The 27,184-nt window shown below is 48.0% G+C and overlaps 1 protein-coding gene across 7 annotated transcripts in view; it reads left to right on the forward strand.

Annotated features, from left to right (window-relative positions):
• Nucleotides 1–27,184, forward strand: part of adgrb1a (adhesion G protein-coupled receptor B1a) — a 658,584-nt gene that overhangs the window by 295,962 nt on the left and 335,438 nt on the right. For all 7 annotated transcript variants that reach the window (XM_085992449.1, XM_085992450.1, XM_085992451.1 and 4 more), the window contains exons 10-12: nt 9,988–10,182; nt 10,914–10,982; nt 17,714–17,822. In XM_085992449.1, the coding sequence (XP_085848575.1) occupies nt 9,988–10,182; nt 10,914–10,982; nt 17,714–17,822 (373 nt within the window). The remainder of the gene's footprint in view (nt 1–9,987; nt 10,183–10,913; nt 10,983–17,713; nt 17,823–27,184) is intronic.

The raw sequence follows: 27,184 nt of genomic DNA on the forward strand, positions 1-27,184 counted from the left end.
CTGGTATCACACTCAAATGAGTTCTTCCTGTACAGCCTGGGCAGCAAGGGGCTGTCTAGGTTGCTGCCTCCCTTCCCCTTCCTCCTCTTCCGCCTCCTCGTGCTCCTGCTCCTCAGCTTTTCGCTTGATAGCTGGTGGCAAGAGCTGTCCTCTCATGATGGCAAGGTTGTGCAGCATGCAGCATACCACCACGAATCTTGAGACCCACTCAGCAGAGCACTGCCGGGCTCCTCCAGAGCAGTCCAGGCAGGGGAATCATTGCGGACAGCCGCAGAATGAAAGCATCGTCACTGCTGCCAGGATACCGGGCATTGACCTGCATGATGCGCTGCCTATGATCACACACCAGCTGGACGTTGAGGGAGGGAAATTCCTTTCAGTTCCGGTACATGGCAGAGTTGACATGCGGTGCCCGCAAAGCGATGTGCGTGCTGTCAATGGCATGCTGTACCATGAGGAAGCCTGCAAACCTTGCCAACCCTCATGCTCGCTCCGCCTGCTTGTCTCAGGCAAGACAGAATGAAATGTAGTCAGCTCTATTTGAATTAAGAGCCTCAGTGACCTCCCTTATGTAACAGTGGATGGCAAACTGCGAGATGTTGCTAATATCTCCAGCTTCAGCCTGGAAGGAGCCAGGCATATAAAAGTTAATCGCCACGGTCACATTCACAGCCACTGGCAATGTGGTCCTTGCCCTGCTCCGAGGTTGCAGTTGTAGCTGCAGCAGGTGGCAGAATTCAGTGAGGACGTCCTTACTGAAGCACAGACGTCTGACACACTGTTCCTTGCTGAGGCTCAGGTAGGAAAATTGCTTCCTGAACACACTGGGCTGATATGGCCTCGTGCTGAGAGCCCTTCTCTCCCCCTCCTCCTCCCTCTTCTAGCAGCTGTTCTGCTCTGCATGGCCTCTGCTCATTAAGTAGTTGATGATCGCTTTAAATAGCGCTGGTGGCGGGTCCCGCCTGCTGCTTAATGCATGTTCAGCTGTGTGAGCTTAAGAGAGGACATGGCTGGAGCACCAAAATGGCAGCGCTGGCATCAAATCAACGTTGCACGCTGATTGATGTCATGATCTGCCTGCTCTACACACTTTCGCCGGACGTTCACTGCGCACACGCTAATGCCTGTACCAAGATGGCATCCGGCGTGCTTCGCGTCACGTGCGCCATGGATGCCATTTTGCAGCTCTAAGGCCACTAGTAGCACCCAAAAAATGGGCCCTACCTAGCCCAAATCCTCGCCCTAGGTGTTTAATTCCTTCAATGATCAATAATCAGTAATTAATGCATTTGCATTTCTATAAATATGGTATTGTTAAAATGGCTGAGACAGTAATTTAATGTGTAATATGCTAACCAGTCCACTAAGGAGAGGAAGTTAAACCCAAAGATCTGATTTTAAACGTAACAGCTGTTGCACAATAATTACTGCCCCAGTCAATAACTTTACTGCAAATGAATTTAAATTAGTTTTAGAAATCAGAATTGTGTGTTGTTCCCTTTTTGAAAGCCAACCATTTTGGTATTCAGTTGGTGCATTGCAAGTGGTGAGAGATATAAAATATTAATTGAACACTTAAGTACATAAAGGGTCACCTGAATAAGAGCTGTTGTCTGATGATAAAAAAATGCGCCATGTTGTTTCTGTCAAAAAATAAAATATGCCTTTTACAACAGTTCCTGCTGCCACTGCTAGCAATCATTGTATGGACCTTACTTTTGATTTTTTTGTTTGTGAGAAAAGTCACAGGATATGTGTGACGTGGACTGTCTGTCTTCTCTGCCTGTCTCCCAAATCTCCCACTTTCTCTCTTCCCTGATCTCTGCTTTTCTGCCTATGATCTTTCCCTCTGTCGCTTGAATTATCTGCACATCTTTCCCCCTCTCTGATATTGCTTTCTCTTTCATTGTGCTCTTTCTTTGCCCTGATCGCTCTCCACTATTTCTGTCTTTCTGAAATCTCTTCTGTCTATCTGTGTGCCCCCAATATATTATTGCCATCTTTCACTTTCCCCTGTTCTTACTCTCTTTCATATCCCTATTGCTCTTTATCTTTATCAAACCCTTGTGGCGGATCGCCACTTAAACGGGCACAATCCACTTTTCCGTCCGTGGACAATAAATCGGGCACCTTGCCTTTAAGAAGCATGCTGCCTTTAAGGCATGACAAAGGAGCGGGCGTCGCCCTCAGTGTGTACACAAAAGCGCAGGCGTCGCCCTCATTCTGTTTTCGGGTTTAGCAGAGAGAAGAGCTGGGGCAGCCATCTCTCAAGAGAATGTAATAAAAAGCCATGTGTTCCTCAGATCGGTTCGGCCTCCATTCGTGTTCCGCGGCAGCCTCAACATTGGTGACCCCGACGCTCAGAACGTATTCCGAGCACTGCAATGGTGGACACGAACGCAGTTTCCGTGAAACTGCTGGAGTTTTGGGAAAACCAGCCCGAAGCCTGGTTCCTCCAAGCTGAGTCCCGATTCCAGCTGCGACACATCACCACAGATGGGACGAAGTATGACTACCTTGTCACATCACTCGGTAGCTCCACAGTCACGAAGGTCTGGATAGCGCTGCAGAACTCACCAGAGGAGGGCAAGTATGCACATCTTAAGGCCGCGCTCCTTAAAAAATTTACGACCTCGACATACCAGCGAAACTGCCGCCTCCTCGACCTTCCAGGCCTCGGTGACGCCTCACCATCAGACCTCCTCTCCCACATGCTCTCACTCACCGACGAGAGCCCACCCGGGTCCCTCTTCCGCACGCTGTTCATCCGCCAGCTACCTCCCAGCATCCGCCCAGCGGTCGTGGCATCCGGCCTCACGGACCTAGAAGCCCTGGCCGACGAGGCCGACAAGCTGCTGTCCGCTCACTCCAGCCGCGACGTCGCTCCGGACCTGGCAGCCACAGCCTGGGCGCGCCCCTCACCGGCCACCATGCGGCCACAAGGCCCAGCCACGGGGCCTTCGCACCCCACAAACCCGGGCTACTGTTACTACCACGCACGGTTCGGCGCCAGGGCACAACGGTGCACACCTCCCTGCTCCTTCAAGTCCGCCCCCGTACCAGCCCCCGCGATGGCCGTGGGCCACGCGGGCTCCCTGCTGTACGTCACGGATGACAAAACCGGCCGCCGGTTCCTGTGCGACACTGGAGCTCAGCACAGCATCATCCCGGCCTCCGCCCTCGACATCCAAAAGGGCGAACGAGGACAGGCGCTGGCTGCCGCTAACGGCTCGGACATCCGGACGTACGGCACCCGCACAGTCACCCTCGACTTCGCTGGTCGCCGCTACCGATGGGAGTTCATCACTGCCAAGGTACTCTCCCCTCTCATCGGCGCAGATTTCCTGTGCGCCCACGGCCTACTGGTAGACATCCCTCGACACCGCCTCGTGGACATGAACACCATGTCCCCCATCCTGGGCGCCATGGCCCCCCGTCAACCCGCCGACATGGCGTCACAGTGCCACGCCCGGGCCACGGTTGACTACTCGGCACTCCTGGCCAAATTCCCGGCCCTCACCAACCCGACCTTCTCCGTGGAGGTCGCCAAACATGGGGTGGAACACTTCATCCCCACCACAGGCCCCCCAGTGTACGCCCACGCCCGCAGGCTGGACCCGGCCAAACTGGAGATCGCGCGGACCGAGTTTGCCACTATGGAACAGCTCGGCATCATCCGCCGCGCCAACAGTCCCTGGGCCTCCCCACTCCACATCGCCCCCAAACCAGGCGGGGGTTGGCGCCCCTGCGGGGATTACCGCCGCCTCAACGACGCCACCACCCCTGATCGGTACCCCGCGCCGCACATTCAGGACTTCTCGGCTAGACTGGCCGGCCGCTCAGTCTTTTCCAAAGTCGACCTGGTGCGCGGCTACCACCAAGTCCCCGTCCACCCCGCGGACGTCCCCAAGACGGCCGTAATCACCCCCTTCAGGCTTTTCGAGTTCCTGCGGATGCCCTTCGGCCTCAAAAACGCGGCCCAGGCATTCCAACGGCTCATGGACTCGGTCCTTCGGGACCTGAAGTTCCTGTTCATCTACCTGGACGACATCCTGGTAGCCAGTTCCTCCAAGCAGGAACACCTCGAACACCTTCGCATCCTGTTCGGGCGCCTCAGCGACCACGGGCTCATCCTCAGCCCAGCCAAGTGCCAGTTCGGCCTGGACAAGATCGACTTCCTCGGCCACCACATCACCCATGCTGGGGCCATTCCCCTGCCCACCAAGGTGCAGGCCGTCCAGCAATTTCCCCGCCCCACCACCATCAAAGGACTCCAGGAGTTCCTCGGGATGGTGAATTTCTACAACCACTTCATCCCCAAAGCGGCGTCCCTCATGAGGCCCCTGTATGAAGCCCTCCGGGGCAGGAGCGGCAAGATGGCAGTCGAATGGACGGCAGACGTATCAGCCGCCTTCAACTCCAGCAAGACCGCGCTCGCCGACGCCACCCTGCTCGCGCACCCACGGCCCAATGCCAGAGTAGCGCTCACCACGGACGCCTCCGACCACGCGGTCGGCGCCGTGTACGAGCAGTAGGTCGACGGTGCCTGGCAACCACTTGCCTTCTTCAGCCGCCAACTACGCCCCCCGGAGGTCAAGTACAGCACCTTCAACCGCGAGCTTCTCGCGCTGTACCTGGCGGTCCGCCATTTTAGGTTTTTGCTGGAGGGCCACCCCTTCACTGCGTTTGTCGACCACAAACCCCTGACATTCGCAATGGCAAAGACAACCGACCCCTGGTCCGCCAGGCAGCAGCGCCAGCTCGCGGCAGTGTCCGAGTTCACCACGGACATCCAACACGTCTCCGGCCGAGACAACGTGGTAGCCGACTGCCTCTCCCTCCACGCCGCACACCTGGCAGTCGACTACGCTCAACTCGCAGCAGACTAGTTCACGGACCCTGATCTGCTCTCCGCACCTACCAACCTACCAGGGCTACGCCTGGCCGACGTCGCCTGCGGCCCGACCGCAGTCACGGTCAAGTGCGACATATCCCTATCTCAACCTCGGCCCGTCGTCCCAGCGTCCTGGCGCCGCTGGGTATTCGAGATTCTCCACAACCTCTCCCACCCCGGCGCCCGCGCATCCATCAAATTGGTAGCCAACCGCTTTGTCTGGCGCGGCCTTCGTAAGGATGTGCGTACTTGGGCCAACTCCTGCCTAGCCTGCCAACGGGCCAAGGTGCAGCAACACACGAAAGCACCCCTCGAGGAGTTCACCGTCCCTTCACGTACATTCGACCACATCCATGTGGACATCGTCGGGCCCCTGCCGCCGTCGCAAGGCCACACGCATTTGCTGACGATCGTCGACCGCACCACGCGCTGGCCCGAGGCAATTCCACTGACCTCTACCACCACCGCCGACATCGCCAGAGCCTTCGTCAGCACCTGGGTCGCACGGTTCGGCGTCCCCTCTGACATGACGTCGGACAGAGGTCGCAATTTACCTCTGAACTCTGGACCGCCATCGCACGCAATCTCGGGGTGACCATTCGCCGCACCACAGCGTACCACCCCGAAGCCAACGGACTGTGTGAGCGGTTCCACAGATCCTTGAAGGCATCTCTTCGAGCCAGCCTCCAGGACGGCGCCTGGGCTGACCGACTCCCGTGGGTCCTCCTCGGCCTGCGCTCCGCGGTTAAAGAAGACCTCCACGCATCGGCAGCAGAGCTCGTGTATGGCCAGCCGCTGCGCGTACCCGGCGAGTTCCTGCCCACCGCCACGACACCCTGGTCAGCCGACCAGCAAAGCCACGACTTCGCCTCACCGGCACTACAGTTCGCCCCAGTGCCCATTGCCCGGCACGGCGGATCCACCTTACACGTCCCGCTAAGCCTGCACCAGGCACGGTTTGTTTTCGTCCGGCACGACGCCCACCGCGGACCCCTTCAACCCCCGTACGACGGGCCCGACAAAGTGCTGCAGGCTGGGGACAAATTTTTCGCCCTACAAGTGGGCGACAGGAATGAAAAAGTGTCGGTTGACCGACTCAAGCCAGCACACTCGGAGCCCGGTGAGCAGGTCCCAGTAGCTCGTCCACCGCCACACGGCCGACCTGCCCTCAAGCCAGTACACCCGGCTGCTCCACGCCTGGCCGTTCCACGTCCACCGGCGTCCTACAAGAGCCGCTCCGGCCGGCCCATCAGACCGCCGCACCGTCTCGTCCACACCTCCTAAGCAGATTCTGGGGGGAGCTGTGTGGCGGATCGCCACCTAAATGGGCGCAATCCACTTTTCCGTCCGTGGACAATAAATCGGGCACCTTGCCTTTAAGAAGCATGCTGCCTTTAAGGCATGACAAAGGAGCGGGCGCCGCCCTCAGTGTGTACACAAAAGCGTGGGCGTCGCCCTCATTCTGTTTTCGGGTTTAGCAGAGAGAAGAGCTGGGGCAGCCATCTCTCAAAAGAATGTAATAAAAAGCCATGTGTTCCTCAGATCGGTTCGGCCTCCATTTGTGTTCTGCAGCAGCCTCAACACCCTCTTTATTCTTTCCTCATTTCTCTTCAATTTCTCTTATGCTCATGTTGCTCTCACTCCATCTTTCCCCTTCTCTCTCCCCATAGTGTACCTCTGTCACCATTTCTCCCTCAGTCTCTTCACCTCCCATATCTCCCCCTGTGTCTCTCCTCCATCTCGTCCCCTCTTCCGCATCCCAACCTTTCATCCCCCTGGACTTTCTGCTCTGAGATGGACAGGTCAGAACAGACAAAATATAAATTAAATCTCTTTAGATGCCAGGACATATCAGACTGGGATGACCAAGGAGATGGTGGGAATACATTTTAAATGGCCAATAGGGCCGAAGAAAGAGGAAGGCCGGAGCCAGGAGGGAGCGGGTGCAGACCTAGGTAGAGCAACAAGAGCAGAGGAGAGTGTGGAGCAAGGCCAAGGTGACCTAGTAAATAGTCTAAATTTTGTGTTTGGCTGGGAGCAAAGGAATAAGTCAGGGAGAAGGGAGTTGGGAATAACAGGTCTTTTCAAATTTTGCAGTGGGGTCAGGAGCAAGAGAGAAGAGCCATAAACGAAGGTGCAGGGCATAATGCAGAGTGGAGCATTAATGGCCCAATATGTTTTTTTTTTAAGATGCGAGCTAGGAAAAGGAGACTGAGCGGTGGTGCTTTTCAAATGTTACAGTGGAGCCAGAAGCAAGGACAATGGGGCAAAGCAAGGAATGGGCCTGGGCAGGAGCAGAAAGGAGTGAGCAAAGGGGCCTAAATGGCCCAGTAAGTTATTTTGAAATAGGTGGAGGACTAGCAGTGTCAAACATAGCAAGGCTTTTTAAATAAGAGCAGTGTAGAGCCAAAGAAAGATGCAGTGCGGTTAGGGCCAGCGTCAGGGGGCCGGGTCAGCTGTGAGATGGAGAAAAGAGCTGCTGTTGCCCCAGTTATCTTTGGGAGGCCTGAACTGCAAGGTAAATAATCATTTTAAAGTTTGAAATGGAAGGTAGTTACCAAGTCATATCACCCCAGGTGATATCTCAGGCATTGCTAACTGTCACACAGGTGCGACAAAGTTGTGACACAGGAAGTACAAGTAATCGCAAGACTTTCAACAAGGTGGCCAAGTAAATAGTCTAACTTTTGTGTTTGGCTGGGAGCGAAGGAATAGGGCAGGGAGAAGGGAATTAGATAGATATACGTTCTCCACTATTCTTCTTGTCTCCTGATTCATGCTGGCAAATGGACCTTTGTACATTACCTAAGAGGCCACTCTTCAAATGCAAGCCTTTATAGTGAGTGTTAGCAGATTATTTAACCGTGGCGGGAAATGCAGCCAAACGTGATGTATTTTGCAGTAGGCGATGACTAGATAGAAAGCAGGAGTGAGATCACCGGCTATCCCTATCCCAGGGGCACTAAGGTAAGGTGATGCAAACTGCACCAGCAATCATAGCTTTGGTGGGGGAAAAAGATATAGATAGCTCCATGTAGCAGAAATTTGGATTGTAGTAAATATTACATCAGGAGCCGTACAAACTTTGCTGGTGGTATGAATTTCTCCAGTTTCTAGGTGTAGTAGTATCATAAATGCGTTCAAAAAGAATGGGCTCACACAATAACCAAAGCAATTTACTTCCAAGGTGACCAATATGCTGGTAGGAAATGAAAATCAAAATGCTGTAGATGCTGGAAATCTGAGCTAAAAACAGAAAAAGCTGCAAAGACTCAGCAGGTCATGCCCCGACGCTGCCTGATGGCAGGAACGCTTGAGTTTTTAGAGCAGTCTGCCCCAGAAACCGAGCCTGCTCAAACACCCCTGGAGCCTGTTCATAACAAATTCTCTTCACAAGGTGACAGAGGACATTTTCACAAAATCCCTCCCCAAGCCTGTCCCAGTCAAACAGCAACGAAAAGCATTTATATAGTGCTCCTCTTGTGGAGAAACCTCACAGCGCACTTCACAAAGAGGAAGGTGATCATCCAGCAGGACGTTAAGACATTTAGGGAGGGTTTTACTGAAGGTGCAGTCGGAGAAAACATTTTTCAGGAAAAAAAAGAAAGACTAGCATTTATATAGCACCTTTCACGACCACCGGACATCTCAAAGCACTTTACAGCCAATGAAGTACTTTTTGCAGTCACTGTTGTAATGTAGGAAACACAGCAGCCAATTTGCGCACAGCAAGCTCCCACAAACAGTAACGTGATAATGACCAGATAATCTGTTTTTGTTATGTTGATTGAGGGATAAATATTGGCCAGGACACTGGGGATAACTCCCCTGCTTTTCTTCGAAATAGTGCCATGGGATCTTTCACGTCCACCTGAGAGAACAGACGGGGCCTCGGTTTAACGTCTCATCCAAAAGACGGCACCTCCGACAGTGCAGCACTCCCTCAGCGCTGCACTGGAATGTCAACCTAGGTTTTTGTGCTCAAGTCCCTGGAGAGGAACTTGAACCCACAACCTTGTGACTCAGAGGCGAGAGGAGGCTTTTGAAGGCAGGGAGAGAGGTATCAATGTGAAGTAGCTTTGTGAGAGAATTCCAGAATGCAGAGGTATAATGGGGTACAATTAACACTTTTATTTCTGCAGTGTTTTGGTGACAATTAACATTGAAAGTACTTCATGTTCCTGCATATAAGTATTGTTCTCCTTCAAATAAAATGGCTGAATGATTAGGTTATAGCCAACAAACAATGCAAGGCTTGGCCGCTCATTGTGAGATCTTTGATTAGTATGTAATAGATGTTTAATATCTCTGTTTATAACAGAGATATTAAATAACAAGTGTAGCCCACAAGGGGCATAGATTAAATTCATATACAGCACGGTGGCATAGTGGTTAGCACTGTTGCCTCACAGCGCCAGGGACCCGGGTTCGAATCCGGCCTCGGGCGACTGTCTGTGTGGAGTTTGCACATTCTCCCCGTGTTTGCGTGGGTTTCCTCCGGGTGCTCCGGTTTCCTCCCACAGTCCAAAAATGTGCGGGTTAGGTTGATTGGCTATGATAAAAATTGACCCTTAGTGTTAGGGGGATTAAATACATGGGGTTACGGGGATAGGGTGGGATATGTGTTGGTGTAGGGGTTACGGGGATCGGTTGGGATATGTGTTGGTGCAGGCTCGATGGGCCGAAATGGCCTCTATCTGCACTGTGGGGTTTCTGTGATCTGTGTGACATCCCACATACATTCTACTTTTATAACATGGTGAAGGTAGTGTTTGAAGAAATGAGAAAAGATTAAATTGAAGGGCAATAGTATTACACGATTAAATGCTTTAAAAATAAAGATGAGTGTTGCAAGTATGAAAAATATCTGTACTCACCTAACCACAACTTAATTCCATTGTTTACTGCCCATGTGATCAGGTTGTCATGTAGTACTTCCTGATATTTTCATGGATATTAGCTGCATCCCTTATTAATTCCATGAAGCATATAGGAAAAGGATATGTTGTGTATGGAATCAATTTATACTCCTAAGATTTTGCATATCTTCGCCCAGTCTTGTGCATTATGCAGAATGTTGCTTTAACCTGCAGACAAGAGAACACCTGTTGAAGGCCCAGCGAGGATTAATAGGAGAAGGAGTGTCAGCAATCATAAGAAAGCTGGCAGACACGTCTGAGGGAGGGACCAGCTACAGTGGAGACATCTTAGCCTTAATTGACATTTTGAAGAACATGACAGAAATATTCCGCAGAACTTATTACACTCCTGTCTCTGGAGATATCCAGGTTAGTAAAATGTGATAGTTGATTGATGGAAAAGGTATGGGATGGAAGTTCCCCACTCACTCCCATTTACAGCCTATCGAGTATAGAATCCAACTCTGTACCTTTATAAATTGATTATGTGCTTTCCAAACCGTATTTGTGAGAAAGGGGTTACTGTCGCACTTCCGGCAAAGTTACAGAGGTGGAGAGTGAGTAGGTCCAAGGAAATTCCCGGCCTTTGGCTCACTTTAGCTATTGTAGTCTAACAGCCAGTATATTGAGGAGACCTTTGTGCCAAGAATTGAGATGACAATGCTCTAACTCACTGTTGTACCTAATGCATATAAAACTGTTTTGAAGTAAAATTACTTAGTTAATGAGTTTGGACCTAGTCCCTAGTGGGTATGGGTCCACAGTATGAAACCGTCCCTAATTTGGATTTAGTGAACATTCAATTGACAGTTTCACTCAGACAAATGCACAAGGATGACTTGTGTGAGTGAAACAGAAATGCCATATTGGTGCTTTGGGGACAGCTCTTGTGAGGTTGTGTTTGAGGCACATAATTGACAGACTTTTACCCTGCATCTGACCTGACATTTGAATGCTGGATGCTGACATTGGGTGCAAGAAAGTGTTTCACTCCCCAGTCCTCACCTGGAAGAACAGACTAAAGTTACCAGCAAATATATATTGTTCTTCAGAGGTGCTGTTATATCATTAATCTTACAATCCCTCCTTTTGTGTTGCAGAATTTTGTTCAGATAGTGAGCAATTTATTATCAGAAGAAAATAGACCAAGATGGAAAGAAGCCCAGCTGGTAAGAATTGACAATTTTAAAGCAAAAAAGCTATGTTAAAACAATGATCTATTGCTTCACTGAACTGACCGCGCAGGGTCAATCCTCTGTAGTTGCTCACGATGGCACCCATGTTGTGATTGGGCTGTTCGCATTACAGCAATGGATCTAATGTTGAAAAACAGAAACTGATTTCTCTGACTAAAATGTAACTGCTGCACACACAAAATATTTTGTAGAGACTGAGTCAAAAATCTGACCAATTACTTTTGGGGTCTGCATTTGACCTTCCCTTAGTCAATATTTTTCCTGATCCAAGTTTTGAAAACTGGTTGGTAGATGGAAAAAAGCATAGCCATTAGTGAATGCAGATTCACCGCCTGTATAGTGCAGACAGAGAATACTTCTCATAAATACCTCACTCTCGGGAAGGTTTTTGATGTTCACTATTTTATACTTTGTCAACATAACACTGACTGCACTTCAAAAATAATTCATTGATGTGAAGTCACTGTAGGAGTACCTTCACCACATGGACTGCAGCGGTTCAAGAAGGCGCCACCTTCTCAAGGGCAATTAGGGATGGGAAATAAATGCTGGCCTTGCCAGCGATGCCCACATCCCAAAAAAACAAATTTTAAAAAAGTACTTTGGGATGTCCTGAGAGATGTGATGAGATGCTATTAAATTCAAGGGAGTTTTTTCTTTCTTTTCTTTCCATCTGCTTCTTTCTTCCTTTAAATTCATAAATGTAACGCTGTATACATATTTCCAATTTTTCTGTAACTAGGCAATACTGGAAATCTTGCCCTTTTAAGGTATTGCCTAAATACAAAGGCCGTGATTTTCCCTACCGTGGCGGGTCCCGGCCCCGCTCCTGTCTCCATCCTGGCCGCCAACATAATTTTCCCCTGACGGGCTTGTTAAGCCCGCCCAGCAAGTTCCTGGCCAATTGAAGGAAGCGGGTCTAATGACATCATTTGATGATGTGTCATCAGCTGGTTTCCTTAAAGGGACCATGGCCAACTTTAATTTGGCATTTGTGCTGTCAGTGTTCTATAGCATTGAGGTGCTGCAAGTACTGACAATCACTGCACAGAGGGGCAGGGCTGCACCCAGGCTCTCTCATGACTCCCTCCATATGCGTATGGAGGGAGTCACAGCACGCAGGGAGGTTCTGTTCCCTTCCAATGGGCGGAAGAGACCTCCCCAGGAGACCAATGCAGCACATTGCAGAGGAGGGCACAAACAGGGATGTCGTCAGGGGGACCAGGCTGCAGTGGCGCAAACCTTTTAATGATCTCAGTAGGTCACGAAATGTTACTGCCAAGCCACACTCAACCTCACCCTGCTGTGCCACTCATCACATCCCCATCACTCTGCCTTCACTACCCTACTCCTGCACATCCTTACGCCAAATTACCTTGCACCTCCACCCATCCCTCTCTATCTACATTAACACTTCCCCATCTCACTAGCCACCCCTCACACTCACCCTCATCCTAGTCCAATCATACCAACTAACAACAGACAAGGGTAGGCACTTGTGTGTTTTAGCCAATGTTCATGTGAAGTTTCTGTTAATCTGCTGTCAAACATTGAAACCTTTATTTTCAACACTTTGTGTTCTTGCACAGATTTGTGTGCACCTTTGGAAGTGGCTTAGTGAGTTGCAGTGAATGGTGAAACATAACGGTACCCCCCGCAATGCTGATGAGTGTGAATGGAATGTCTTGGGCATTGCAGGAATGCTTTATGGTGTTGTTGTGGGGTGGTGCCCATCTGGCGCATCATGTGGCAGCCAGAGTGTGCAGCGTCAAGTGAAGTAAATGTGGCCATGGTGAGGCCATTCCTGGCCTCCCGGGCAGCAATGTGCTTGGGTGCTGATGCCCTGTGTCCTGTGCAGCATCAGGTGATTACGGAGAAGGTGGGTGTGGTTGTTGGTGCTGCTGGTGTGCCTGGTGATGCTGGTGTTGGGGCTGATTGTGGTGGGATTCTGAGGACCAAGGTGAGAGAGTATAAAGTGCACCCATGCTGATGGAATAGATGGCAGGTGAAGTAGAGATGACAGAAGTGATCTGTTAATGGTGGGAGATGTAATGAGGTCAGACTGCATGGAGACTTGTGTAAAGACTTGCAGCATTCTGAATCTGCAGTGGAAATGCAGTTTAGAGAAGCTAATGGTTAAGGGAACATTTCTCAATCAGCTGGGGGCTTTGACTTGACATTTGAAGCTGTAAACTCATCAGCTGATTCAATGTCTAATGACTTCCCACCTTAGCTTCACAGATGAGGTCTAGGCACAGCGGGAAACTGGTTGGCGACCTGTCAAATCCAAAAAGCTGGGGAAAAAACCATTGTTAAGTGGCTGTAAACAAGCCACTAATGATTTGAATTGGGTCCCCCATGTCGGGTCTGCTCAGCGCTGGCAGACCCAACATCGGGAAATGCAGGTGTGCGCGTTTTGACAGCGGGTTCCTGAGCAAATACTTCATAATCTACTGGAATTTTTTGAGGATGTAACTGGTAGAATAGATAAGGGAGAACCAGTGGATGTGGTGTATTTGGACTTTCAGAAGGCTTTTGATAAGGTGCTGCATAAGTGATTAGCGTGCAAAGTTAAAGCACATGGGATTGGGGGTAAGGTACTGACTTGGATAGAAAACTGGTTGGCAGACAGGAAGTAAAGAGTTGGAATAAACGGGTCTTTTTCCGAGTGTCAGGCAGTGACTAGTGGGGTACCGCAGGGATCGGTGCTAGGACCCCAGCTATTCACAATATATATTAATGATCTAGACGAGGGAACCAGATGTAATATCTCCAAGTTTGCAGACGACACAAAGCTGGGTGGGCCTGTGTGCTGTAAGGAGGATGCAGAGAAACTCCAGTATGATTTAGACAAGTTGAGTGATTGGGCAGATGCATGGCAGATGCAGTATAATGTGGATAAATACGAGGTTATCCACTTCGGTGGCAAAAACAGGAAGACAGATTATTATCTGAACGGCAATAGATTGGGAAAAGGGGAAGTGCAACGAGACCTGGGTGTCCTTGTGCACCAGTTGCTAAAGGTAAGCATGCAGGTGCAGCAGGCGGTTAAAAAGGCAAATGGTATGTTGGCCTTCATAGCGAGAGGATTCGAGTACAGGAGCAAGGATGTCTTGCTGCAGTTGTACAGGGCCTTGGTGAGACCACACCTTGAGTATTGTGTGCAGTTTTGGTCGCCTTATCTGAGGAAGGATGTTCTTGCCATGGAGGGAGTGCAGCGAAGATTCACCCGACTGAGACCTGGGATGGCAGGAATGACATATGAACAGAGATTGGGTCGATTAGGCTTATATTCGCTAGTGTTTAGAAGAATGAGAGGGGATCTCATTGAAACTTATAAAATTCTAAAAGGACTAGACAGACTAGATGCAGGAAGGATGTTCCCTATGGCGGGGGAGTCCAGAACCAGGGGTTACAGTCTAAGGATAAGGGGTAAGCTATTTAGGACTGAGATGAGGAGGAATTTCTTCACCCAGAGAGTGGTGAACCTGTGGACACAAGGCAGTTGAGGCCAATTCATTAAATATATTCAAGAAGGAGTTAGATACATTTCTTAAGGCTAAAGGGATCAAGGGATATGGGGAGAAAGCAGGGACAGGGTACTGAATTTGGATGATCAGCCATGATCTCATTAAATGACCGAACAGGCTCGAGGGGCCGAATGGCCTACTCCTGCTCCTATCTTCTATGTTTCTATGTTTCTATAAAATATAATAGGGGAGCAACGAACACAGATGTGGATTTTAAAGTACGTCTGAATTGAAATCAAACTTAAGTAGCCTCAATGCTAAAGATAAAAGGCCCTGAATTTCCTTGGGGCCTGGACATAATGGGAGGGTAACACTGGCGCAACAAACTTGGTGGGGGAGGAAAATCAGATGGGTCCCGAAAACAGCGGATTGCCACCAAGTAGAAGAGCAGTCAAGATTTGTCATCTGCCCCACACGTCCCTTTTGTCACAAGGAGGCGGGGTCGGTGGAACAATTTTCCTCACTGGAATTCCTGTGGTTCTCACCTCCTATCCATACAGTAATCTGGATGACAGAAAGAAATCAATTCCCAGGTCATTTTTGGGACAGAAGTGAAGCCAACCAGGCTCTCCAGGCAGGTGTCATGGCCCACGCTCAAGTCTCCGGAATTAATTCCTATCACTTTTCCAGATTGTTTCTCTTATAAAGGGTGCTGATAAGCTGGTGGGTTTCAACTTTTGGCGGGGCTCACTGGCTGCATTACCAAGCAACTGTCTGGTGTCCCATCATCCGATCCCATCTCATTAAGCTTCCAAGGTGCATCCTTATTAGCACGGATGTCCACCCAAAATATGTTAAAGAGATGACCCTGCCCTGACCCCAGATAGTTTGGTGGAATCTGGAGCAGAGGTAGGAGACATTCCCACACTGCTGCACCTGCAGAGGCACATGGATTCTGAGGATTTTGGTGCTCAGTGAAAAAAACAACAATTGCAGGCAAGGAATTTTAAAGAGATGCTAATGATAACGCTCACTCTTTAAAACATGAATTGAATTTAAATTCAAGTTCAATTTAACAAATGTATTTTTTTAGAAGCCGTGGGCTTTTGACTGAAAATGGCCTGGCAAAAGTTTCAGTAGAGACAAACAATGCTTTCATTTGTTTTTGTGGGAACAAAATGGTCAAAGTGCCGAATCTTCTAGGATTGCACTATATTGGGTAAAAAGTGCCAAAGGAAGAAAATTGTTAACAGTTCTGATCTATCCAGCCAAGTGTTCAGCTGCTATGGTTACTATCATGGATGAGGTAACTCAAAGTGAGAATGGTTGGTAATGATATTTTCTACTGTATATGCTCTGTAATCACTGTTAAGTGTGTGTTGCTTGGTAACGAATCAAGAAAGAGCAGAGACTAACCAAGACAGCTTCATCGAAAGGAACCACTAACAAAAGTGATTGGGTTAGAGGAGAACAAAAAACTGAGAGCCACAAAGGCCATTTTTACATGAACGTAGAATGACGCAGAATGTTTCATATTGACGCTGTGTTATTTTATTTGTTCACAAGATGTGGGTGACATTTACTGTATAATTTTATTTCTAAATTCATTCAAACTATTTACGTGTGTTTTCTTATCACTGATTTCAGTCTTTTTTTCTTCTAGTTTTTTCCCGTTGTTTCTTGGGGATGTATGTCTTGCAGCGGTATGCCTCCAAGGGTAACCCTTCAGTAACTCCCGCAAGTGACCATCCTTCACTTTTGAGCCTAGACAATGTCAGTAAGCTACTCAACTCTGGGGGGCATTGTAGACAAGCCCAGTCCTATTTTATCGGACTTCAATGTGCATACAAAAAATCATTGGCCTCAGTATCCTTGGGCAAGGTAGGGAAATATTGGCCATGGTTCTTGCTTGATTACTATCCCTTCTAGAAAGTGTGTGTGTGTGTGTGTGATAATGGTTGAAACTCGGCTGTGATGCCCCTGAAGTTGAATAGTCTGTCAAAATTCATTGTCTAGGCTCACTCATGAAGAATGACTATTTGGGTAAGATACTGAAAAACTGATACCCAAGGCACCATACCCCAGCATGAGTCAGCATTTTCAAGTGGGGGGTGGGGAATATGGGAAGAAAATTGGGGAAAGCTGGGCAGGAGAGGGACAGAAGGAAGTGCATGAGGTGAGGAAAACGTAATTCTTTTATTCCATCGATTTATATAGATAACGGCTGAAGCTTTAAATCTGACTTTCTGTAGGAGAGCACAGGCACATGGCTACCTGCAAAACCTAAAACAATCTAATTCAATGCTTCTTAAATCAACTCCCGCAAAAAAAAACACTCTCACCCTGTAAGGACACGGATACCAGTAAGCCTGACAAAAATGGTTTGCCTTTTGCCTTTGTGAGTTCCTATCCCACTTTTCTGTGTCAGTTCTTTTTCTTTTCCTCTCTCTCTGCTGTGGCTCAGTTGGTAGCACTCTCGCCTGCGAGTCAGAAGGTTCTGGGTTCAAGCCAAGGGAGAAGATATTAAGAGAGGGGGACCAAAAATGTGGTCATAGAGGTGGGTTTTAAGGAAGAAAGGTGGAAGGGTTCGGGCAGGAAGATCCAGCGCCTGGGGCTTAGGTGGTTGAAGGCACGGTCGCTAATGATGGCGTGAAGGGAGGGAAAAGTGAGAATTCAAATATATTACAGAATGCCCACCTCTGCTACTCATTCCAATATTATGCACTACTTGGAGTAGTACCCCATATAGACCAGGACGGTCCTATGTTTGCTTCTACTGAGTTAGTTCATCTTGGCCAGGGCAGTAGTAGGAGTGCCTCAGAATAAGAAAAATCAGACAGCGTTCCTGCTTTTGTAAAGTGTATACATGTGGATCTCTTGTAAGAACAGAATTAGTTTGGATATGGCACCTTCCACAATAAATAGCCTGTAGATACTCAGAAGAATGATGACTTGAGTGAGCTACGGGAGAGCTACTGGTAATATGTTGGAACCACACCTTAGCGGGAGGGAAGGAATGAAAATAGTAGGGGAGGGGAGAAGGCACATGGCACTGCTTGACTAATCATTGCCACAGATAAGGCAGCTGTTGGTGAGAGCTTCCATTCTGTACTTCCAAAATGGACGCTGGTTGTCAATTAATTGAACTGTTTTTAAAGAGTGTTGTCTCTTGAAATATTACATTTTGAGTATGTGACTGCTCTCATTCATATAATGTTTCATTTTATCTTACAGACTGGGCCAAACACAAAGGAAGTGATGCAAACTGTTGAGAATTTTATTGATGTCATTGGCTTTCGAATGAGCGACTTCAGGGATTCCTACCTCGTTACAGAAAATCTAGGTGTGCCGAGATTTATTCATTTTATTTCTAAAAAGTCCTCGAGATATATTACTTCAAATTGATTTCAGCTTTCCACTTCATGCCTCTGCTCCCCAGCACTTTTGTCTCTTACCATGTTGGGGATACCAGCCAATAAAGGCAATTCCAGATAGGCCTCACCAGAGCATCTAGTCCTGGTGCAGAGTTTCCGTGCACCATATTGCTTTCTATTCATCTTTATACTATAGTTCATGTTCTGTGCTCTTTGATTGAAGCCTAGTATTCATCAGTCCTGCATGAAAACTCACCAGTGAAATCTAGAAAAGGCCTCAGAACTCTGCTCTTCTTGGAGATTTCAGCTTTTCTATTTTAAACATGTTGTTTTAAAAAAAGAGAGAATTTGCATTTATATAGCACCTTTCATGACCTCAGGATGCCCGAAAGCCGTTATAGCCAATGACTTATTTTTGTAGTGTAGTCACTGTAATACTGTAGAGAAACTCAGCAGCCAATTTGCGCACAGGAAGGTTCCGCAAGCAGGTCCCACAATGAAATGAATGACTAGATCGTCTGCTTTTTGTGTTGGTTGAGGAATAAATGTTCGCCAGGCCATTGGGAGAACTCCATTCCCCGGTCTTCTTTGAATAGTGCCATGGGATTTTTAAGTCCACCCGAGAGATCAGACAGTTACACATCTGAAAAACGGCACCACAAACATTGCAGGACTCCCTCAGTACTGCACTGAAGTACCAGCCTAGGTTATGTGCTGAAGCCTCCGAGTGGGGCTTGAACCCATGATCTTCTAACTCAGGAGTGAGAGTGCTACCACTGAGCCAAAGCTGATACCCACATAAGATGAAAGGCCCTCTGGTACAGTTGGTAAATGCACTGTTTCATGTGGTACTAAGCCATACAGACCAACAAAGTCCCAGAGTCTATTCATGTTCTGCGCTGTTAACTACTCCTACATAGGACAGCGGCAGGGGTACTGCAGTTGACCTCCACTCCCCTAGGTTAGTATGGGAGAAAAAAAAATCAGCCATTGCTGAAAAGATATCCAGGGCCTCTGCTGAAACATAGAAACAAATAAACATAGCAGATAGGAGCAGGAGTAGGCCATTCGGGCCCTCGAGCCTGCTCCGCCATTCAGTGAGATCATGGCTGATCATCCAAACTCAGTACCCTGTCCCTGCTTTCTCCCCATATCCCTTGATCCCTTTAGCCTTAAGAAATATATCTAACTCCTTCTTGAATATATTTAACGAATTGGCCTCAACTGCCTTCTGTGGTAGAGAATTCCACAGGTTCATCACTCTCTGGGTGAAGAAATTCCTCCTCATCTCTGTCCTAAATGGCTTACCCCTTATCTTTAGACTGACGCCTGGTTCTGGACTCCCCCACCATCAGGAACATCCTTCCTGTATCTAGTCTGTCTAGCCTGTTAGAATTTTATAAGTTTCAATGAGATCCCCGCTCATTCTTCTAAACTCCAGCGAGTACAAGCCCAATCGACCCAATCTCTCCTCATACGTCATTCCTGCCATCCTAGGTATCAGTCTGGTGAATCTTCGCTGCACTGCACTCCCTCCATGGCAAGAACATCCTTCCTCAGAAAAGGCGACCAAAACTGCACACAATACTCAAGATGTGGTCTCACCAAGGCCCTGTACAACTGCAGCAAGACATCCTTGCTCCTGTGCTCGAATCCTCTCGCTACGAAGGCCAACATACCATTTGCCTTCTTAACCGCCTGCTGCACCTGCATGCTTAACTTCAGCGAAAATTGTATGTGCGTGCTCTGTTGAGATAGAAAAGAGTAACTGGGAAGAGGCCTGGCTATTCTTGTGAAGGAGGACGTGATGATAATTCAGAGAAAATTGGGTGTAGATAAAGTGGAAACACTGTAGATGCACTGTATGTATTTATAGATTTGCAATATTAAAGGGAAAAAGAACTAACTGTTGGGATTTGTTATAGACTGCCAGGTTAAGAAGTTAAACTAAATCTGAAACTTTATACTCCTAAGGAGACTGTGTGACAGATTAAACATAATTGCAATGAATGAGTTCAGTTTATTAAGGATAAGTAGGGAAGAATACAACAGGAATTGTATGCCTCTGGTTAAAATCCTAATATTGCCGCGGACGGATGCGAAACTAACTGAAACTCATGGTTTTATCGCTAGAAACAATCAGGCAGTAAACCTCCTCACCCCCCTCACAGCACCCCCCCCCCCCACTCAACCCCCACCAAGTTGGGCATTCCCAGTCAGGAGAGGCGCAAATGTAAGACAAATGAAGCAGGTGGAGGAGCAGGGAAGAGGCCAAAATATCCTCTGGTCTTGTAAGTGTCACTGTTCTGTAACGATCGTATCACAATTGCCTCTTGCTCTCTTATAGGGTCTGACGTAAGAAAACTACTGGGCACTTGGTCTGAGTATTAAACAAGGCTTTAAGCAACTGTTTTTCAACATGGAGATCTAGTTGTGTCCTTCACTAGTTCCTGTTAAAGAATGTCCTGAGCAAGCTGGGCCCATGCCCGAGTATTTATATTCTCCCTGGGCAGCACCACCAGCAGGCCGCCCAGTATTATTTCATAAGTCATTTCCACAGAAGAAACACTTCCACATGAATGACAAGGGGGAAAAATTGAGTGGGCCCCTTTGGGGCGCTAGCTTTGCGGCCGAAATTCATCAGTAGCGCCCCAAGAGGGAAGCGGGGCACTACTGGAAGTGCCCCCCTTCCTCTTGGGATGCTGCGAGAGAATATCGCGGTGCTACATGCCGCGGTACTGCAGGCCTTCCTTCCCTTCTTAAAGTCCCCTTGCGCAGCATGACCCGGGGCCCAGCTGGGCCACCAGGGATCGGAGTGCCAGCAAAAGAACCCCGTGGGGCGGGGGGGGCGGTGCTACTCAGGAGGCCGGGGATGGCAGTAGGGACAGGTGCTGGCATGCAGCCAGCAACAAAAATCACCGCCCGGCACCTCACCTTTAATTAGCGCCGCCCCGGCCGCAGGTAGGCCCCCCCCTGACTTCGTCGGACATAGCGTCCGGCGGTAAGTCAGGGGGCGCTACTGAAGTCCACAGCCAAGGCATGAGCGGGGCGCTGCGCACAGCGATGATGTCATCACCGGCGGCGCAGTGCTGCAGGGTGCTAACATTTACCGCCGCTGCTAACCTCCCGCTGAATTCCATGGGAGGTGTTGGTGGCGCTGCGCCCAGGCGCTAGTTGCTTTGTGCCCTGTTAGCGCCCTTGCTAACGGGAGGCGCAAAGCAACCGAATCTTTCCCCCATAGAGTCATAACGGCACAGCAGGAGGCCATTCGGCCCATCAAGTCCATGCCGGCTCTTTAGTCAGTGCAGTTTCGAAAAAGTTACATGAATAATGCAACTATAATTTAATCTCTCGACTCAAATGATGCTCTGCTGTCTTGTTGAATGCGGTTGTACAACTGTTTTAATATAGTCGTTAACGCATTTAAGTGGTCCAGAAATGAATTTTAGGCAAACAGATAAGGCATGTGCTACCAGAGCAAATGAAACCCCCAAGAACTGAAGAGCCAATAATGTCAATACTCACTGAATTTATGTAGAATGCTCTGGATTCTATGAACATGAACTCAACTTCCCTGTTCTTCACATCGTAGGTAGTAGATGTTTGTGCAGGAGGTGAATCTGCTCATCTATTACATAACATTCTGAAGCTATGATTCAAATGAGATTCATTCAAATGATTGAATTGAGAAATATAATAGGGTACATTACATAGGGTACATCGGGTCAGATGAACCTTAATGGGAAATATCACTGCACTGCAGTTAAATCATTTCTATACACTTTAGCTGCTTTATAATTGTATAATTGTTTATGCAGATTGCTGCTTTTTTCTATGATTCCTCTTATTCAATAATGCCGTGCTCATTACCTGTAAATGGATTGTGCTGAATAATTCAACGTGTTTGTATCAGCTGGTTTTAGTTACAAAGATGAAGTGTTCCGAAGTACTGTAATTTTAAAGTGTTCACCACAATAAATTGAGGATGTCTAGGGAATACAATCCAGACAAAGAAAAGGCCACATTTTCTAGCAATGCTTCTGTAAGAACGTGTGCAAAATGTACATGTTCTATAATTGAGTTCTGCAAAGGATTTTTGCTTGAGGGGATTATATTTATTGATTTCTCTCACTCTTTGTGAATGTCAAACATAACAATTTTCAAGAATAGGAAAGTTCTCGCCCTAATATACCTTCACTTTGCCTCTTTGAATTAATTGCAAATTCAGAGCTGCAAGGCCACAAAAGAACTTCAATTTTTTTTTGTTAGAAGTGGAATAAGTTATTGGTTACTGTCTTGGTTGGTTTCCTGACACACGTGAGATGTCTCTTTCACAAATCTCCCTGATCCTGTATGGAGTGTCACATGGCACAAATATTGGGCCGTATTTTGCGACCACTACTGGTACGTACAAAGTGTGTACGCGCCCGTAGGGGTTGCGCAAGTTCCGGGTTTAGGCATGCGAAGCGCATGCGCTAAAACCTGGAACTTGCGATCTGTCAAGAATTTCCCTCTTAGATCATCTGCATCCCCGGGAAATGGGCCTCTGCGGGTAGAGAGATGCGCTATTTGCCCAACTTCCGCCCGCTGAATGCCCGTGAAATTCTTACACCTGGTAAAAGCAGGTGTAAGGCTTGCTTTTACCAGCATAAGAGTTTCAAAAAATAGAAAAATAAAATGTTATCACTCATTTATACATTAAAAAACCTGTCCAATAAGGTAAGTTTATTTTCACCCCGTTAAACATATAGGGGGAGAAATTTAGTTGCTTTGCACCTCATTAGCGCCCCCTAACGGGGCGCAAGGCAACTACCGCCCGGGCGCGGCACCGCCAACGCCTACCGCAAAATTCAGCGGGAGGTTAGCGACGACGGTAACCATTAGTGCCCCACGGGCGCTGCGTCGCCGGCGATTAGGTCGTCGGCGTGCGTAGCATCCTGCTCGCACCCCAGCCGTGATCTTCGGTAGCGCCCCCTGACTTACCGCCGGAGGCTATGTCCAACGGGGTCAGGGGGGCCTACCTGCAGCCAGGGCGGCACTAATTAAAGGTGATGTGCCGGGCAGCCATTTTTGTTGCTGGCCGCCTGCCAGCACCTGCCCCCGTTGCCGTCCCTGGCCTTCTGAGAAGTACCCCGCGGAGTGCCGGTTGTGCTCCATGAGCCCGGCACTTTTCTTCAGTGCTGGGCTCTTTTGCCAGCACTCCGATCCCTGGTGGCCCAGCTGGGCGCCGGGACGCACTGCGCCAGGCCCCTCCCCTTTAAGAAGAGGAGGGAGTCCTGCAGTACCATGGCACATAGCGCCGCGATATTCCCTCGCAGCGCCCCAAGAGGGAGGCGGAGAGCTTCCAGTAGCGCCCTGCTTCCCTCTTGGGGCGCTACCATTCAGTTTCGGCCATGGGGGCACTAATAGTTTCGGGGCGCTAAAGCAAATTAGCGCTCCAAAGGGGGCCGACTCAATTTTTCCCCCATATTATTTTTTCAAAATATATATTTTAAAAAAATATTTAATTAAATGGCATTTTAATTCATTTTAAATATGTAATTTATTTCATGTGTTTGTGTATTTTTTAAGTGATACCCATTCATACGTATGGAGATTCCATACATATGGACCTCCCATAAGTATGAATGGGGATTCCCCTTCTTTTATTGGTTGGGCCGGCCCACGTGATCCCAGGGGCGCTTGCCAACCGCCTGTGCCCCTGGGATACGTGGGCCTCTGCCATGGGTACCCGGAGAGGCCCAGGAGCGCGAGTCTCCATACCTCCTAGGCCACCAGGTAAATTCGTAGATTTTTTACAGGTCGGAGGCCTTCGACCGCAAATTATTTAATGTGTGCAGCAAACATAAGGTAAAATGCTTTACCTGCTCACCTTAATCCAGCAGCCAGTATCAGTGTTTACGTACATGCTTTTTCAGAAATCTTGTTCTCTCCTTTCCTGAAGATGCTGGGACATAGTTCAATAATTGCTGGAAGCCCTCTTGTACCTCAGTACAGTGGTCTTGGGAACATAGGAACAGGAGTAGGCCATTCAGCTCCTTGAGCCTGTTCCACCTTTCAATTCGGTCATTGCCGATCTTTACTTCAACTCCCTGTACCTGCTGTTACATTGTTATATTATTACATCGTTAAATGGAACTACTTGTTACATCGTTATATGGAACTACTTTGGTTAGTGTATTTATATTGCTATGTGGTACATTGTGAAAGGCAGTGCGCAATGCAAGGTCGGACATCTTGTATCACTCCGTACCATGCGGCAGCGACATCATAAAAGCAAGAATACAACTGAGTGAAAGTCGTAAACTAAATGAGTTAAAAGTGTCTGTATTACATAGTAATAAGAACATAAGAAGACACAATATGGTGGCAGCGGTATAAGTGAGTACAACTTGTGCCATACGAACTACGAATAAGACAAAAAGTGAATATATGAGCTGATCGTGAGTGCCGGTGTCTGTGGTGATTGAACGTGAATCGTACGGGCAACTAAGATGGCGGCTGCCACTGCACTGACTGCGCAAATGCAACCCCTCATGAACTGGGAAGCCGACGATATAGTAGAGGCATTCCGCAAGTTCAAACAGAAATGTGACCTTACATTCAAAAGTTTCCTGAAGGGTACTGCCAACGAAGAAAAGGTTAGTTACATTCTGTTGTGGACAGGAGAAAAAGGTCTAGATTTGTATAATAGCTGGAGTTTGACTGAAGAGGAAAAGGAAAACCCTGCGACAATCTTTAAGAAATTCAGCAACCATCTAGAGCCTCGGGCGACTGTCTGTGTGGAGTTTGCACATTCTCCCTGTGTCTGCGTGGGTTTCCTCCGGGTGCTCCGGTTTCCTCCCACAGTCCAAAGATGTGCAGGTTAGGTTGATTTGGGTTGATTTGGCTATGATAAATTGACCCTTAGTGTTAGGGGATTAAATACGTGGGGTTACGGGGATAGGGTGGGATATGTGTCGGTACAGGCTTGATGGGCCGAAATGGCCTCTATCTGCACTGTGAGGATTCTGTGATTCTGTGATAAATCCAATCACCGTATACACAGATACAAATTTCAGAGTCTAAGACAGGAATCCGGTGAAACAGCTGACAATTTCCTGACAAGGCTGAGAAATGAAGCCAGCAAGTGTGCACTTAAGGAAATGGAGGAAAGGCTTGTGGACCAGCTGGTATGGGGGTCAGCACATGCAGAGGTACAAAAAGCCCTGATAGGGAAAGAAAAGCTCGAAATAACAGAGGCTATAGATACTGCGAGAGCTCATGAAGCCATGAAGCAGCAAATGAGAACGTTGATTTCTCAAACGGCTGACATGCGGACGGCTTCTGAGACGGACAACAGAGTGGATACAGTGAGAGAAAAGTACAACACACAAAGACATGCACATGACAACGGGAGAAACATGTGCAGAAACTGTGGAAGACCGCATGATTATACAGACAGGAGGAAATGTCCAGCATATAGAACAAGCTGCAACGCATGTGGCAAACTAAACCACTGGGAAAAGAGGTGTAGAACGAAGAAAGAAGGAACATACATCAAAAACAAAGGCGGACAGCAGAACCAGAGAAAGAAACACAATATCCATGCCATGGATGAACAGGATGATGATGATTATGGTCATGACAATACACTAAACATCGAAACCATAAAGACACAGCTTCACGAGATGTCCAGAGCGGAAAATACTCCGAAGAGAGAATTGCACACCATCATCCAAATCGAAAAGAGGGTCAAAGGTCAGCCCACAACCATCAACTTAAAGTTGAAGCTGGACACAGGGGCGCAGAGCAACATTCTCCCATTGAGACTGTACCAGCAGATCTTTCCCGAAAACTTGAGAGAAGATGGCTACCCGAAAAAGGGTTGTTTAAAGGCAAGTAATGTCACGCTGACAGCATACGGGGGGAGTGAGATTAGACAACTCGGAATAACCTTTGTCAAAGGGACACATAAAAGAAAGAACATCAACTGCATGTTCTATGTCACCGACACTGAGAGGCCAGCGATCCTGGGATTAAACAGCTGCGAGAAGTTGAGATTGATCTCAGTGAATCACGAGCTGACAGAAACATCACTGAGGATAGACAGCAACACCCCGCTGGAGAATCGCCCACAAATCAAGAGTAAAAAAGACTTGATAGACATGTATCCGGAATGTTTCGATGATACAGTGGGATGTTTCGGAGATTTCCAATACCACATCACCATCGATCCAAAGGTAAAGCCCATTATCCATGCTCCACAAAAAGTACCCATCAAGCTCAAGACAAAGCTTGAAAAAGAGCTAAAGGAGACGGAAGAAAAGGGAGTGATCGTAAAGGTCACTGAACCCACAGACTGGGTAAACTCAATTGTGGTATGAGAAAAGCTAAACGGGCGTCTCAGAATATGTTTGGACCCCAAAGATCTAAACCAGGTGATAAAGAGGGACCACTATCCCACCTCAATGCTAGAGGAGATTACGCCATCACTGGCAGGAGCCAAGGTTTTCTCAAAACTAGATGCCAGAAATGGATATTGGAACGTGAAGTTGGATGAGGAATCAACAACACTGACAACATTCAACACACCATTTGGGCGTTACAAATTCCTGCAGCTACCATTCGGGTTAAAGGTCAGTCAAGATATCTTTCAACAGAAAGTAGACGAGACATACAGAGGCTGTGGAGGAGCTATAGGAATAGCTGATGATATTCAGATCTATGGAGCAGATGAAAGAGACCATGATATGCACCTACATGAGGCCATGGAGCGTACCAGGAAGGCTGGCATCAAGTTAAATGCCGATAAGTGCATAGTTAAAGTCAAGGAATGCCAATTCTTCGGTATGATTTACACACCAGAGGGAGTCAAGCCAAGTCCTGAGAAGATTGCGGCGATTGCTGAAATGAAACCACCCAAAGATAAGAAAGAGCTGAGGAGTTACCTCGGCTTGGTCCAATACATGAGTTCTTTCATCCCAAACATGTCGGAACATACAACAAATTTCAGAGAGCTAATGAAAGAAGACTCCAAATACCAGTGGTCTGAATCACATGAAAGGAATTTCAAACAACTTAAAGAACTGTTGTGCAAAGAAACAAGTCTGTCATATTATGACAGACGAAAACCAGTCACTCTACAAGTAGATGCTTCTACCAGAGGACTAGGGGCAGCTCTTGTGCAGGAAGAAAAGCCAATAGTTTTCACATCAAAGGCCTTGACGCCAACTGAGACGAGGTACGCCAACATAGAAAGAGAACTATTAGCAGTAGTGTATGGATGCGAGAAATTCCATACATACCTGTATGGAAGGCAGTTTACAATAGAGAGTGACCATCGTCCACT

The sequence above is a fragment of the Somniosus microcephalus genome, chromosome 7 (assembly GCF_052327205.1).
Source record: "Somniosus microcephalus isolate GS21.2 chromosome 7, FLI_Smic_1.0, whole genome shotgun sequence".
In the NCBI taxonomy this organism is placed as follows: Eukaryota; Metazoa; Chordata; class Chondrichthyes; order Squaliformes; family Somniosidae; genus Somniosus; species Somniosus microcephalus.